This window comes from Scardinius erythrophthalmus (genome assembly GCF_964197995.2).
Source record: "Scardinius erythrophthalmus genome assembly, chromosome: 9".
NCBI classification, from domain to species: domain Eukaryota; kingdom Metazoa; phylum Chordata; class Actinopteri; order Cypriniformes; family Leuciscidae; genus Scardinius; species Scardinius erythrophthalmus.
Window position 1 is genome coordinate 27,076,008 of NC_138229.1, and position 17,338 is coordinate 27,093,345.

General features: G+C 37.5%; 1 protein-coding gene across 2 annotated transcripts in view; it reads right to left on the reverse strand.

Moving 5' to 3' along the window:
- Positions 1–2,804: 2,804 nt before the first annotated feature.
- ccdc18 (coiled-coil domain containing 18) overlaps positions 2,805–17,338 on the reverse strand; it is a 28,453-nt gene continuing 13,919 nt past the window's right edge. Inside the window, exons 16-28 of one of the 2 annotated variants that reach the window (XM_081375539.1) lie at positions 16,216–16,332; positions 15,934–16,101; positions 13,780–13,922; positions 11,656–11,819; positions 11,119–11,332; positions 8,730–8,829; positions 8,535–8,651; positions 8,385–8,453; positions 6,165–6,305; positions 5,449–5,586; positions 5,149–5,361; positions 3,421–3,892; positions 2,805–3,196 (exon numbers count right to left, since the gene is read on the reverse strand). In XM_081375539.1, the coding sequence (XP_081231665.1) occupies positions 3,189–3,196; positions 3,421–3,892; positions 5,149–5,361; positions 5,449–5,586; positions 6,165–6,305; positions 8,385–8,453; positions 8,535–8,651; positions 8,730–8,829; positions 11,119–11,332; positions 11,656–11,819; positions 13,780–13,922; positions 15,934–16,101; positions 16,216–16,332 (2,064 nt within the window). In that variant the 3' untranslated portion in view covers positions 2,805–3,188. The remainder of the gene's footprint in view (positions 3,197–3,420; positions 3,893–5,148; positions 5,362–5,448; positions 5,587–6,164; positions 6,306–8,384; positions 8,454–8,534; positions 8,652–8,729; positions 8,830–11,118; positions 11,333–11,655; positions 11,820–13,779; positions 13,923–15,933; positions 16,102–16,215; positions 16,333–17,338) is intronic. The other variant, XM_081375540.1, reaches the window with a different exon arrangement.

A 17,338-nucleotide genomic window follows, 5' to 3' on the forward strand; every position in this document is an offset into this window, starting at 1 on the left:
AATAAGAATCAGATACTGCTTTTGTGGGTTGCCCATCACTGAAATGGTGGAGTCTTGAAACTTAAAACTCCCCCACAAACATGTGCTTGCAATTAACCCCGAGACAGGAGAGGCCATTTAAAATGGCATCGGGTATTACATATAAACTTGAGTGAGAGAAGAGCTGAAAATTACATTACAGAGGGATGTAATTGTATTTTATACATTCTAAAGACATTTCATTGATTTCAACTCAAAGAAATCTGATTTACAGGCTCATATTTCTAACTTTCTGAGGTAAAGCATGCATCCATAACACTGGTACTTGAACACAAATTTCTATTTTTGCAAACAAAACAATGACAGCCAGCAAAATTACTATTTGGTGTTGAGACATAGTGTGGAAGTTTCACTGTTAACCTAATAACCACACAAAATGCCAACTTTATTTGGTAACACGTTCTATGAAGCCTGTATTTATAATATTTTAAGTAGCCTATATTCTAATACATTACAAACAACCTTATAATGAGTTGTACCATCTGATAAATAATCAAAACAACAGTTACAATACATTATAACACTTACATATTTGTGGTTATAACTTCTAAGAGTACAATGCATTATAACACCAGATGAAGCCTGCATTTATAATGCATCATAAGGGTTTTCTAAATGTATTATTTAGCATGCATAATGCCTTATAATGTGCTGTAACATCTCATGAATAATCATAATACTTACCTATTTAACTATTAATAGATGATTTATAACACATAATGAACAATTTTATCCACTTAAATTGTAATGGATTATATACCCCATATCTTGACATTAAGATCTTCACAGTATCATACTACATCTTATGAGTGGTCTTTTCTAAAAAGCTTTATAATGTGGTGCAAGCAGAGCTGAAGGAGAGCTTATGTTAAAGCCGAACTGTCAAGTTAAATAATCAACAGACTGATGGGGATCCAAAGAGCTCTCCGAACAGCAATGGATTTCCGGGATTAACCCGTAGCACAGTGTGATTAAACCACGCTGGAATGACAGTAACTCCTCAGCCTATGAAAATAAATGCGGTGGACATTTGGACGAAATTGTGGGAGACAAGTATGTGGTAATGTCAATAGTCAAACAAAGAGAGGGAATCACCAGAAAGTGTTAGTGTCTCATGGAAACTGTTGCCATGACTCCCATTGGGGACCTCTCGATTGTGATGGTCACGTTAACAAGAGCAAAAGGCTGCAGAGAAGAGGTTTCAAAGACAAAGACAGTAATGATGGGTCCGTTATTGTAACTGGAACAATGGCATTGGCTGCCCTAACTGGACACCCGTCAGACTGTGGCCTAGTGGTTATTGCAAAGTCTCCGGAAAGAACAGTCCATGCTCACATGGGAGATGCGTGTTTGAGTCCGTAATTGTTATACATAAATGTAAGGGTTGTTTTAAAAAAAAGAACAAGAAAAAAGAAAAGTTAGGAGGAAGTGTTCATGATGATAAAGCATGTAGAGGACAGCTTTGTTTGGAAAGTAAACTTTTCTACATCCTGTTTCTGATACAGTAGACATGTCAAATTCAATTATGACTCATATCCTCAAACACACTTTTATGAAGAAGTTAGCATGCTTTTAAAGAGAGTACTAGTTATGGAAATAATAGACATTAAATGAAAAAGTAACTAATTACGTTACTTACGAGTTTTTTTCATAGAAAGTATGTTAGGTTACTTTTTCTCACCTGGGCTTGCTTGCTTGTTTTTGTAAAACAAACTGAGTGTATTTATTTAAATGTACATGATAAAAGTTTAATAAAATAGGATTTTAAATTTCAAGTAAAAGTTTGGTAACACTTTATTTTAGTGTCCTGGTTACATGTACTTACTGTGATAACAGTAAATTGTGCATAATTACAAGCAACGAACCTATTCCGAATCCTAACTTCACAGCAAGCACATGTTGTTAAGACTGTCAAACCTGTCGCGTGCCAAAAACCAGATGCCCCGTTTTGAAAGAACTGAAAGTGTGTGTGGTTTCTGCTCTAAACACCACAGAAAGCTACATGCAGCAAGATCAAAGTTTTATGCAGACAGAGGAATCAACTCCATCCTGTCTGTCTTTAAGATACACCTCGTACCATTTAAACATTGGCATAACATTCTTTATAGATAAGATTACTAAATATGATGTCAAAGAAATGAACTTAAGTATGAGGGGTTTACTGATGAGAGAGAATGGCGTGAGCGGACTGCTATAAATCACCAGTCTTTGACCACATCCTCTTCAAAGTTAACCAAAGTCTCTTGAATGTATGCAAATGTTGCCTTCTCCAGCAAAATGAGAGAAAACAGAAGCAGCAATGCATTGCTAGCGTTCTCTTAGTTGCTTTTTTTTACCATGCATTTGCATATTTACTATTTGCAATATCTGCTGGGGATATCTGGTTTTAGTTTTGTAAGTTCCATTTTATTTGCAAGCATTATTGTTCATCTAGTTCTTGACTTCTTTCTAAAGTTAACAGAACAGACACAAAATACCTGTCAGACCTTCTCTGAGCAACAAATACATCACCTCCAGCATTGCCGACATTTACACACTTTACTGGTTATTGTGTCGTTAAACAATGGGCCTGTGTAAATACGTGCATGAGTGCACACATATGTAAATATACACACAAATGTATTATTAAAGGGCTGCGTGTTGTTATACAGCTGAGCTCATTTAAAAACTACCTCACTTCCTGTTGACACACTATAGTGGTGTAAGACTGAAACAAGATGATTAAAAAAAAAGATTGGGTGTTTAAGCATGACAGTGAAGACTTTCAGAATATCTAAAAATTTATTAGAAATCAACCATTCACATTAGTAATATTATAAATTAGGATTATAAAATCGAAACCTTTGTAACTAAAAAATACATAGCTACATACAAAAACACAGCAGAAAGATCATTTCAAGTACAGAGTTGGGACAGGCGTGATCATGATACAGGAGAAACTCTAGCCGAACAAAACTCATCCACATCTGAACTGAGGTTAATGCAACATTAAAGCTTCATACAAAAATAATAATAATCTAGTAGGTCAGGGCAAAATGAATGAATCCGCATGTTTTGGATGTTTATGTAGTTATTCTGTAAAGACTTCAGGACAATGAATTGTTGGTCTGTTCTCCTGTAAGGACAGATGCAGTATAGCGGCCCCCTCGTTACGTTCCTGTAGGAAAAAAAGAAGATTGTCATGAAAAAAATTAATTGTCACTGCGAATGTGAACTGTAACGTTAATGCATATAATGAGAATCAATGGGGTCCAAAACAACATTATACACTTTTCTGTTCCGCAAAATAAAGACATTTTGACAGAACTTTCATTTTTGGGTGAACTATACAAATCGTAAATGTAAAAAACCCACATGCTTATCTGCAGTTATGTTACTTGCCTGTATCGTGGATGCTGGTGTCACAGAGGGATTGTTGCTCTTGAAGGGCCAGAGTCTGGTTCACAAACCTCAGCATACCTGACAGAGACTCTAGGTCTGGTTCCTCTGGGTCCAGCATGTACGTGAGTGGATTAAAGGACATGTCTGTAGTGGAGGTGGCCTCATGGGTGCTTAGACCCTGCCAGGCCTGGTCTGGGGAGGGGGGCGGGTGCAGTGCAGCCTGCACACTGGCTTTCAAACTGTCCGAAAGCTCCAGAGAGGCATCAGAGAAGGTGTTGTGCCAGGAGGAGAGGCTGGAACGTGCTGAAGAGATTTTGTGGGAGGGGGACGGGGAGCAGTGAAGAATCGAGTCTTTGAGAGGAGGAGAGAGGGGGGGAGGAGTGCTGGGTTTGTGACGAAGTGTGATATTGTGTAGTTCTGAGGCCCTTTCCAAGCTGGAGAGCTTGGCATGAAGACGCGTGATCTCAGACTCCTAAAAAAAACAGAGAAAGGACAAGAAGAGTTACTGAAATTCATAGTAGATATACATTCTGTTTTATAGCCTTTGTTCTATTACAGTTTATTGTCGTTTGAATGTTTATATTTCACCAACGAACAGTACTATTATTTAAAAGTTGACTTGTTAAAAACTACCTTATGTGTAATTAAAATGTTTTGTAAAACTCAGTTTTAGCTATTTGAGTGTTGATTATTAAATAGGTTTAAGGGGTGGTATAATGCCCTTTTCACAAGATGTTTGATGTCCCCAGAGTGTTTATGTGAAGTTTTAGCGCAAAATACCCCACAGATATTTTTATATAGCATGTTAAAATTGTAACTTTTTGAGAGTGAGCAAAATCGCACCGTTTTGTGTCTGTCCCTTTAAATGCAAATGAGCTGCTGCTCCCGGCACAGAAGGCGGAGCTTCAAGAGCTCCTGTCCTTTTACCTCACACAGACATGCACTGAAAATTTCAAAACCGTTTAGCTTTTTATGTTCAAACCGGAGTCAGACAATGATGGAGAGACTCAAGAAGAAGTGGCAACATGTAGAGGCAACAGGACATTTCTTTATGGTTAGTTGATGAATTTATGTAGCTTATGTGTAGTTATCTTCTAGTCATTGATTAGCATATTCTGTCTTGATAGTCTATAAATCGTGTTCCGGGGGCGGGGTTTATGTAAATTCTAGGGTTAGTGATGTCACTAACCCTGGAGGAATGTTGTGTAGTCCCAACCAGCTGTTTGTTGAAGTCCTTAAAAAAACTATTTCTTTAAAAGCAAATATCTTCCTTTGCTTTGAATTTTGAGCGTTGTAACTTTTCAGATGCTGTTTATGCTCAAACAGCAACATTACACACTAACTACAGTTAGAAAAGTGAAATCATAATCAACCACCCCTTTAAGGCTTCGGTTTTCGGCCAAGTGCATCCTGCATTTTTGGTTTCGGCCTAGAATTTAATTTCGGTGCATCCCTAAAAACTGCAATTCCAAATCGTGACGCCCTAGTGCTGCTTGTACATATACTTTCCTCACACTGTAACTATTGATATGAATTGTTTTTACAGGTAAAATGTTTGATTTGAGACTGGCTATCGATCCAGTTTGTTTCCCTGCCATCGGCCTGTGATGCTGGGATAGACCCGACATTGGACAAACGGTTTGGAGAATGGATGGATGTGTTATATGGATGTAATATGAAAATGTAGTCTGTGGAGGTTTTGTAAACACCACACATTGAGTCATGTACCTTGATAAGCAGGTTCTCATTAGCACTCTGCAGGAGCTGTTCTTTGCTGTGAAGCTCGGCGTGTAGGCGAGCAGAGGCAGATCTGGCCTCCTCCAGCTGGTCCCGGGCCTGTTGCAGCCACTGGCTCAGCTGCTCCTGAGAGTTTCTCAAGCTGCTGGAGATCTGATCCGACACCTTCAGCAGCTGCCCACGCGTCTGCTGCACATCTGAAAGCTGGGAGGCAAAGAGAGAGGGGTCAGGTCCAGCAAACCAGCTCAACCGTCCTATGAGAATGAAGACAAACTTTCAGTTTCTCCGAACCTCTTTGTGATGCTCTTCTCTCTGCTGTTCAAGCTCCTGCTGCAGGGCAGTAATGGTGGCCTGGAGTCTGACCTCAGCCTGTGTAGAGCGCTTCTCCATCGCAGACATCTCATCTCGCAGTTGATGAACTTCACTCTCCTGCAATAAACAACAAGCCGTTGTTTTAAAAAAACAGTTCTCTGAGAGAACTCAAGAATCTGAGAGATGTGTCATGAAAAGGGAACTTTGAGTTTATCTGCTCATCTAAACAATGCACTTTTTTCTGCAGTAAGGATGTTTTCCAGTAACATATTACACATGCACACCTCAAAAAGATGATAGAATATAGGTAAAGGTGTTTACATGCAGAGCGAAATTGAGGTAATGGGCAAAAATCTGGCCGTGGATCGGTTTATTCTAAAAAGCCGACTACAAAAAGGAAATGGTTTTACAGATCTACATGACAACAAGCATTGTTGGCTTATTAAGCATAGTCAAATTAAGAATTTGCATGAAAACTAATGACAAAATAAACGGTGAAAGGTGAAAAAGCACATTAGATCAGGAAGTGCCTCCTCGTCGATGCAATTGGCTGATCGCGCCGTCATTTCATCAATGCAATGCTCACAACCAGTTTATACATTGTACTGAAATTGTTCCACTCGCTTGGAAAACCCTAATGGTCACATCTGAAAGGAAATGAACTTGAAATGAGTTTAAAGTTGCAGATGTTTCACCTTCTGACGTGCTTGCTGGGTGATTTGATCTATCTGTCTGCTCAGAGAGTCACAGCGTGTCTGTGCCCCCTGTAACTCCTGCACTGTCTTCTGGAGCTGCTCACGATACACACGCAGCTGCTGGCCATGCTCCAGTGCACCCTGATACACACACAATAAAAATGAGACTTGTAAGTCTTACTCTTTAACCTTTCAGTGCTCTTTAGATCATATAGTGTAAACAGGCTTTTCATATATTAGATTACTTTCAGAAAAAAAGTACCAGTTCTAGGATTGATCAAATTATTGTTTATCAAAATGACATTGCACCCATGATAAAATAAGATGAAATAACTGATCTTGTTAGAGTTGTTTAACATTGTTAGTGTTACACAACTAAGTATTGTTTAATTTCTGTATAGCAAGAGTTTAATGTAATGTTGTAACTTTGTTACTTCTGTTTATTTAACATTTCCTTATTCACATTTTCCCCCCACAGACTTGTGTGGCTCAGATGGGCTGCACACCATGATACTGGTTATTCAGAGGGTTGAATTTCCCTTAGGAAACTTAATATTGTGATACCAAAGGTCAAATGGTCTTAAAATTGCACAACTGGAGAGAATAACTATTAAGGGCAGGACAGTATTCATTATTTATGCTTATATCAGGGTTTAATCAAACGGTTCACTCTAAGCAGAATCAGTATTTTAACGTTTCTGTTAACATTCCCTCTGTAATCATTAATATTTCGAAAACGGTTTGATTACTTTATGCAAGAACTTCAATAAACAACCAAGTTAGTATTGTTCGATTTGAGAACTCGTAACTCCAGTGTATCCTCAAACTGTCTGCAAACCTCATACAGTAGCTCCACACGCCTCAATCGTGAATGAAGTCCTGCACACATTTTGGAAACTTTCTCTACTTGTCTGAGTAAATAAAGAACTGGTTGTTTGAATAAGAACTGTGTTTTCTTTACTCCTGTAAAGGCTAATGTTTTATGTATTTGAGGAGCAAAGAGAGTCTTAAGGGCCGTTCACACCAAGAACGATAACTGTAAAGATAACCATATTAGCTTCCACACCAGCGGACGATATCGTTCTGTTTATTCTAAGCGCCTTTGTTATAGGAAGATGGATTCTGATTGGCTGTCAGCGACAGGAAAAACTGAGCACTCACATTGCTACAAAAAACTTTGCAGCCTGTAAGATGATGAAAACGTAATGCAATGCACTTATTACTGCCTCAGATGTGGCCGTTGGCGTCACATTTGCGTAGGCCGTACTCTGAACTCATGATTGGTTGATTGCCAAATTAAAATATTAAACAGAACGATAAAATAACATTATTAACCAGTTAAAGTTTCCAGAGTCCTGGCTTTTATCTTTGAAAATATGTATGTCCTAGCCATTGTATAACTACTTCTAGGCTCTTGTAGTTTAATTTTGGATGCTGAGAAAGGGGGCAGTGTGGAGGATGGGAAGGCAGTTCAAATATGTGTAAATTGTGTTCTTTGGAAATTTTCCTGTAATTTTTCATATTTTTTCAATATAATATGGTTAAAAACATTAATTGGACAATTGCTGCTCTGCCTTTGGGAAATACTACTATATCCTTCCTTTCACTTTCATTCAAGATAGAATAAACAAAATGAAAAAATAAAATGGCTGAACAAAAACATTTCAAGCTACAATAAAAACCAAAAACATACAAAATAAAACATTTTATAAAATAAGAAAAAAAATCTCGCATAAAGGAAACAATGCTTATTTTAGATTGTTTGCATGGTAACAAATTTATAGACAATTAAGCCCCCAGAATTATTATCATCAAAATAATGCATCTGGACATTTTTTGGTAATCTCATATTGTCATTGTCATTCTGTAATAGTATTTGTTTTACTATTTGTAGCAGAAAGAATGTATTTTAAATAAGCATAAATGAATGGAGGCACACTACGTATTATATAATTTACATTTTAAATTTAAATATGATTATTTTATCATGATTTTTGCATTACAGTAATGAAAATTGGGGATGGAGGTGCTTATTTGTCATGAAAATCAAATTCAATGCCTTAATCATCCTAAAATAAACCTCATTGTTTCTAAGATTAAGCAAAAATGAAATGTTCAGATATTGATTTTGGGGTAAAAAAAAAAAAAAAAAAAGACCCAGACAGGATTTGTGAGATTAACACTTTCCCTAAAATAATTTAAGCATGTGCCGTGCCGTACCCTCTCAATGTCCTCCTTAACCTGCAGCTGTGACTTCAGCATCTCCATCCTCTCCGTCAGGAACTGCATCTGTCCAGAGAGCAGCGGGACCTCATCAGTTCATTTTTTGTCCATTAATAAACCTTTCAACGGTCACTCTCAATGACTCACCTGCTGGTCTTTCTCCCTTAACTCGTTCTGGCTCTTCTCCAGAGCTTCCTGTAAATACTCCACCTTCTTCTCCATCTCCAGCTTGTGCTCTTTAATGGCCACATCCAGCTGTCCCAACTCAAGAGAGAACACAGTGCTTTAGTAGAGTGGAGACGTGGCTGTAAGGGATATTTTGCTCATGTTTGTGTGTGGTACCAGCTGCGCTCTCTGCTGTAGTTCCCCCTGTCTCTCTTTCAGAGCAGTGTCCAGATCCAGCACCTCATTGTTCCTCTCCTCCAGCTCCCTCTGACTCTCTCTGGAAACACATCCAATGATGGAGAAAATTATTATTATTTTTTCATTTATTTTTTTGCATTATGATTAGAATTCTTTTTTTTTAGGTTAAAATACTTTTTCCTATCCATTATGCAAAGACTATAGCTATAACTATAAATATGCAAGTATCTGTTTGAGCATCATGTCTGGCCAGACAGGACTCACTGTTTATTTGCCTATTCGCTGATGGGGAGATTGTTTGACGAATCTGCATGTAAACGGTAATTTTATCAGTTGCTTTTGGTGTAGAAAACACTCTTCACTTGTGGCCACTTATGTCACATTGCTAAAAGTATAGATGTGCAACATGTTAATGAGGATTTGAATTTGTTCTATGAGGTACAAAATAATAATAATAAAATGTATTTTGCAACCCTGTTAACAAACCAACAGTCACAGACACCGGAAACCACTGCTAATAGACCTTATTCAGACCAGCGCCATGACAGGTATGAAAGTGAAGCTGTGAGGGATAGACTTACTGTGTTTTCAATGGGATCTGCTGTAAAAAGCTGTATAAAGCTCCTAGATCAATTATAATTTTACACAGATCATATTGTCTGGGTTGTTTGGTCTACTGTAATTTCTTAGAAACATATTTTTGCATTGTTTCGTCAGCAGAACAATCCACAAACACATTTAATAGCAGTACAACGCATTGAAGAGATGCATGTCTATCGCTTTCATTCCTGTTAAAAATCAAAGATGGCGCTGCTGTGAATAAGGTCTATGTAAACAGAGTTTACGACGTGACTGAGTACACATTTAGTTCTGTTTTCAGTCCAATATGTAACATGGGGAACACTGGACAATACAGTTCATAAAGGTATGACAAAAAAAAAAAAAAAAAAAAACATGATCGTACATAATCATATATGGTGCGAGTGGCAGGGATATGTCCTGTGCTTGTTATATGTAAAGTTTTATATTAATAAAGAAGCCACTTGATTTTTGTAGATTTTGTCTAAGCAGATGAGGTGTGTGGCAACAACATTAATATTCATGATGACAAATTCACAGTCACAACTGTTTTTCCTTCTATGGCTTGACTGAAAATGTTGGGGGTGGGGTCGAGTTGTGAATGTGTGTGTTTGTTATGATCATGATTTGATGAAAACCTTATCAGTGATCATTCTAAAACCAGTGTCATTCTGAATAACGGAACAAATGTTTGAGTTTTCTTCCTCTGGTTATTACAGAGATGTGCAGTCATGAGCAAAAAAAAAAAAACCAAGAAAAAAAAACAAGAACAAAAATGTGTTACATGTCACGTACACTACCGTTCAAAAGTATGGGGTCAGTACGAAGTCTCTTCTGCTCACCAAGGCTGCATTTATTTGATCAAAATACAGTAAAAACAGAAATATTGTAAAATATTTTTCTATATCTTCTCCATTTCAATATATTTTAAAATATAATTTAATCCTGTAATGACAAAGCTGTATTTTCAGCATCATTACTCCAGTCTTCAGCATCACATGATCCTTCAGAAATCATTCTAACATGCTGATTTGCTGCTCAAAAAAAACATTTCTGATTATTATCAATGTTCAAAACAGTTGAGCTGCTTAATATTTTTGTGGAAAGTGATAAATGTTTTTCAGGATTCTCAAAAAAAAAAAAAAAAAAATCGTTTTGAAAACCAAACTTTTGAATGGTAGTATATAAAATATCATTTTACAAAGATTCACATTTACAACACTTTTTACAAAGATTAAAGAAAAACTAGAGAACTTAGTTAATTCTAAACCAATAAATGATGTTTATCACATTATAATACATAAATAACACTGATTAGTAAAAACAAAAACAATGAAATGTAAATTATAACAATGCTCATATTTACAATTAAAATAATAGAATTAGACAATTAATATATTAGAGCACCATAATGTGGTTTGTATTTTGGCATTCAAAGTGCATGTACTAGATTTATACATATAAACATTTATGAAGTGATGGAAATTGGGTTTAGGAAATACCGGATGTAACCAGCAGGTATTTACAAGGACATATTTGTCCTTTTGTGCATCCAATATGTGCACAAAATGGTATGAAGGTGATTATAAAACTTGTGTTTTGAGGCCTTTAGAGATCCATAATAATCTATTTCAGAGGCATTCGAGCAACATCAGAAAGTGCTCAATTCAGGTTGTCCTCAGCCAAACATGAGTAAGGGTGTAAGAAACCTCAGAGGTGCTCAGTATCCAGTGATGGACAGACTGCTGTGATTTCCCAGCAGTCAGAGCGAAGAGGTGGAGCAGCTCACCTGAGCTCAGCAGCCAGTTTATCAATGGCTGCTTGCCGCTGGTCTGACGTCAGCTGTGTCCGCTGTAGCACGTCTCTCAGCTCCTGCAGGTGGTCCAGGGTGTCGGTCAGCTCTCCACGCACCTCCTGCAACTGTCCTTCCATCAACTGCGCCCGCTGCAGCGAGTTCCTCCTGTCCGTCTCACTGCGGTGGAGCTTCTCTTCAAGGTCCATAACTGGGACACATAGGCAAGGAAACATAAGACTATTATTCAACTATTATTCCTCATTAGTCATCTTCCTCAGAGTCGTATAGAATAGAATAAAACAGAACAGAATACAATACAATAGAATTATGGATGCCCCTTTGTGGGGTTCAAACAGCAAACTTTGGGTGAGCATTTCTCAAAGTGAGGTCTGCAAAACCCCAGGTGTCCGTAAAGGGTCTGTTGACATGTGGACCGTACAAAAGAGACCAATCACTTTTCCAAAGACGCAGATAAACTCAAGCATAAAAGTTTATGCCTGTTATTTGTTGTTGGTCACTGGAGCTGCATACCCATTTCGCTCTTCTTATCCAGCAAGCCTCTGGTCTCCTTGAGTGTCTCCTCCATCTGATTGAGCTGAGACGCTTTGGTGTCGCTGTCTCTCCTCAGACGCAACAGCTCCAGCTCCATGTCTGACAGCTCCACTCGACACTTGCTCATCTCTGAACTCAGCTGCCTGAAAAACAAACACAGATTAACATTACTATCTTTTCCTCAGTGCTTTTACCATTGTCCAAATGCTGTCAGGACAAAACTGGCCTTAGAAAGGACAGAAAATCAAGCAATACAAATCCTAGTGGTCTAGTTTAGTGGTCTTATGTTATCGAAAGGGCGTTCTTCCTCAGTGAAGACAGTTCACGGTTAGCAGTATATATACAGGAGGAGTGCAGCAGGAGTGTCTAAGACACAAAGGCTCTGAAGCCATAAAGCAGTCATAAGATCATCTCAAAGGACACCCTCGGGACAAGACACATGACCTACTTTTGTGGTGCCTAGAAAAAGCAATATCTTAATCAGAATGTCTCTGGATGTATTCTCAGATGACATTCCTGACAGGATTTCATCACTCTGTCTACTAGAAGACTTCTGTTTTACCATTTGAATGAGATTCAACTGTTGCACATCAGGATATTATTGTTGCATCCTCAATTTTTACTGGACATAAACATAGAGCTGAACAATTAATCAATAAATAGTTATATTGTAATTATTTAATCGATGTGAGCAGCTGACATATGCTATGTCACACTCCATCACTGCTTGAGGTAGCCTATTAGAACACAGTTTAAATGTCACCAAAATTCAAGATGTTGAGACCAAAACATGCCTTTGTATGAGAGTGTCTTTTATACGATATAGTGCTTTTTGTCCCTAATATCAGCATGCTTACCAATGTGATCTTGTTTGTTCAGCTGTGGAAAAGCAACAAATGAATATTAAGTGACTTACATTTTTGGGTCTGTTCATTAATTTTGTTTTATTTAATATTGAAAGTAGAAAAATGTGAATACTGTGCATTTATTAGTAAAAAAAACAACAACAAAAAAACGGATTGATTTTATGTTTTTAGGTTATGGGGTAGAAAATGATAAACGGCTTAAATATTTGATTTCCACATGTGGGCGGGCATTAAACGCCCATTTCCGCTGATTGGTCAATCAAAGATCAACCCGTGCCACTTTCAGTTCTTCCACAGTTCCGTGCAACAGAACAAAAGTAATCCTGGATGGATTCTTAAAGTGTTTATTAAAAATAATCTCTCTCTCATCAAACAACTGGATTAAGGAATGCTTTAACGCAAATCGCACTGGGCAGGGCCTAGAAAGCGTTTTCATCTTTGTTGGCATGGATTTGACAGCCTACCTGCCAGAAATATTTTAGCTGATTATTTAAGAAATATTAATGTATCTCGCATCTGCACCCATTACCCATCAGCCTACTTCTTTGGCTGCCTACTTTATTTAGCTGTCCAACTATCAAAATCACAGACCTTTTTGACACAATTTTGTCTGTTTTTGCTCTATTTCACCAAAAACAGTTCCAAACAAAGCCAAAGTAGAACCATTGTGCGTCTCTGTTAAAACACACAGTGATGTTTTGTGACTGAAATGATTCATTGCCTCATTCATTAAAACAGTGATTTGCACCACCTATTAGCATTTCACTACACTTGAGAAATATATCTATATCATTTCATTTTTTATTTTAATTTTTCAATATTATTTTTTAACCTCATAGCATTATTTATGCCATTGTAATTGCAGTGTAAATGCATTCATGCCACCTCTGAGTATTAAACAGTCTGTGTAAATATATCTATATCTAGATGAAGCTTATGTGCCAATTCTGCAGTGCAAAAATGGATTGTGTTGATGCTGATTGTATTAACAGCCTATAGTGTCTCATTATTCTAACAAAATTTCTTGAATACATTTAAGAATTTGACAAAGGTTAATGCAAGCATCGAAAAGAACTGCATGTAGAAAAGGTAAAAATACCACTGGAAAACCATCAGGACTGCTGTGAACAAACCAGCAGACAGAAAATTTAAAGAATATGACAATCTTCGGGAGTCAGCTGCCCATGACAGGCCTAAATCAGGTAAATGAAGGAAGTGAATTGGCAGGTGGTCTCACGTTATGGAGCCGGAAAGCTCGGCAGCCTGCCTGTCCTTCTTCTGCACCTCCTGGGTGACCTCCTCTACTTCTCTCTCCCTTCTCCTCAGAGCCTGAGACAAGGCAGTGCGCTCTTTCTCCAAATCTTGTTCCAGCTGGGACACCTGTGGACGATCAGTAGATGTTATCCCGCTATCTGCACAGATGAGTCTTTCAGGCAGTAAGGTCATGAGATTATTGTCTAAAATGTTTTTGCTTTTTCTAACTCTAGCTGAATTCTAGTTAACCAAGCTATGGCCTGTACCTGGGTAACAGTCCTGGGTTTGCACAGATAGAACAGCGTTTATAGTGGGGAAGTGTATCATAATAGGGCAATTCTTCAATTGCTGTGGCAAATAAACTTTAAAAACCAATAAATTATAAAAAGTTTGAATATTTGTATTCTGTGGAAATGTTATATATATTTTTTAAATCCGGATGTTCCCGCCATACCTCAAAGAATTAGATGTATATGTAATTTTTAAAACAAATGAAATAGTTATATTGTGATTTAGACTTAAACAAGAACAATTTAATTAAATTGTCTAAAAATAAACATTTTGCTATATTTTAAGACAAAGTTGTGTCCCCCAACTTCATGTCTGTGGTGTTACTGTCCATTTAAGAAAAGAGGGAACTGTATTTGGACTATCCTGTGCGTAAAGGTCATTGCATGTGGTGGTGGTCGTTGTTCAAAGGGGTGCATGGTCAGTTGATTCTCTCTTATTAATTTTCATACAATTTGCTGAGAGTTTCATGTGTCTGTGGTGTAACTCTACTAACTAACAGATTTAAAAAAATAAAAATAAAAAAGAAATTGTCTAATTAATATTTCTAAAATGTCCCCAGACATTGAAAACATCATGATGACAGCCTCCATTTTAGAAAAGATTCTAGATAGCAACACCACAACTCCACAGACAATATACAACCAGAAATGTTCCATTTTATATATATATATATATATATAAAAAAAAAAAACATCATAGAATGTTCTTAAGGACATTCCTTTATAGACAACATAGAGTTCTGGACCTTATTGTAAGTATATGGTGTTATATTATGTCTGTGGTCAAAATGCATCTGAAATGTCTTTCTTTCAGAGCCATTTAATCTTTTAATTTAAAGTTGAGACCTTAAAGTGATTTTAAACTTTTAGAAGAAACATTATAAAAGGTACCAAAAAACATTTTCCATATCTTATCTAATATCTAAATACCAGAAAGAAGCCATAGCAAATGACAGTTTGCTAAATTAGACCTATGGTCTGTGAATGAGAAAAAGTTATTACATTTTGAGCTATATTTTTATTTTTACATTTGACGTGATTATAAAATGTTCAATGAATAGTTTATGAGACCAAAAACGTGTTTTAAAAAATGAGTCAACTTTGACTTTAAAGTTCAATTACTCGTTTGAAGGTTCAGTACAAAGAGTTTTCTAATGGAAAAGAAGCTTGCTTTGTGCTGGAGAAGAACAACCCTGAGGCACAGCTACATATATCTTCACACACATGAATGACTCCATTATTCATTGATCAGACATTAATAAGGACAACATTTAACAATCACACCGATCAGGACAATGAATATTAAATATGCAAAAATGATCAGACAGAAGTGAATATTATGTTTGATGTGGTGTGTGATCAGTTACTCCAATCAGAAGTGATGGTATAGTTTCATGTTTCTCACAGTAAACAGTGTCTGCTAGTCAGGCTATATGCGATGTCTGACCTAAATGTGAAGCCTATCAATGTGACCTAAATCTGAAGGGTTGTTGTGTGTAATATCAAATAGCTCACTCTCTATTTATTTCCTATGCAAAATGCAAACCCAGACGTATGGACAGTCACACGTACTGTTACAAAATTAAAACATAAAACATTTAATAACAATAAATTTATAATTAATGCTAAAATGTATTACTTACTACCCAAATTTTACAAAAAGCCTAATTCAAAAGAAAAAAAATGTATCTAAACTGGACCAAAGCCTGATATGTGATGCATTACGGTTAGTCAGTTCTAAGTAAACAGCTACATTGGAAAGCAATTGAATTCTATGGCAAAACCACATCAAAAATTCCAAGATATTTCCGGGTTTTCCACGGCCATGGGAACCCTGGTGTGTGTACCTGGCTCTGCAGCTGACTCTGGCTCTCCTCCAGCTGTGCGATGCGTGACGTGCTCTCCTGCAGCATGGTGTGCTGGTTCTGCATGGAGTGCTGCAGCTGCAGATTCTCCTCACTGGAGCTCTGATAAGCCACACATTTCCTCCTCAGCTCTTCCTGCAGCTGTGACAGCTGATAAACATACATCATTAAGTCATACATTAACTAACAAGTGTCACTTAATGTCATTCAAATAAGGATCCCCAGGAGGACAGGAAGAGGAAGTGTCCAGCTCCAAGGACTGACCTCACTGTTCTTCAGCTCCAGCTGTTTCTCCTGATGTTTCTTCACCTCCTCCATCTGCTGGAGGTAATGACTCAGCACCTCTTTACAGGAGGACAGTTCTGTCTGCAGGCTCCTCACCTGGAAAGATCAAGACAGAAATGACCAGTGTCCTAACAAGTCTGACGCAATAAAGCAGCAATCTCATTTTAATTAGTTTTTGTTCTATAAAATCCTCCTTAACATCTGCATGTTAAACATTAAGTATGTGCTTGTCGGCTGCCACATAGTGGCAGCATTTTGCTTTCATTGAAGACAGAATGATTACTTCACACAAGAAACTTGAGTAACACTTTACAATAAGGTCATTAAGTCACAGCCAGCAGCCATATCACCCTGTAGCCCAAGACTGGTTGCCCACTGAAGCTAAGCAGGGCTGAGCCTGGTTAGTACCTGGATGGGAAACCTCCTGGGAAAACTAGGTTGCTGTTGGAAGAGGTGTTAGTGAGGTCAGCAGGGGGCGCTCACCCTGTGGTCTGTGTGGGTCCTAACGCCACAGTGTAGTGACGGGGAAACTATACTGTCAAAAGAGCACCGTCCTTCAGATGAGATGCTAAACCGAGGTCCTGAATCTCTGTGGTCATTAAAAATCCCAGGATGTCTTTTGAAAGAGTAGGGGTTTAACCCCAGCATGTCCAGGCCAAATTTGCCCATTGGCCTCTATCCATCATGGCCTCCTAATCATCCCCATACACTGATTGGCTTCATCTCGGTCTCCTCTCCACCAATAAGCTGGTGTGTGGTGGGCGCTCTGGCACACTATGGCTGCCGTCGCATCATCCAGGTGCTGCTGCACATTGGTGGTGGTTGAGGAGATTTCCCCGTTCTATGTAAAGTGCTTTGAGTACTCAGAAAAGTGCTATATAAATGTAACAAATTATTATATTATTATAAGTCCCATTAGTTAGTTATTAACTAACAATGAGCAATATATTTGTTACAGTATTTATTAATCTTGTTAATCTGTTTTAACATTGGTTAATACAAATATTACTGTTCATTGTTAGTTTAATTGTTTACTCAGGTCCATTAAATAGTATTAACAGATCCAATTTTTAATTTTAATTATTAGTAAACGTTGATATTA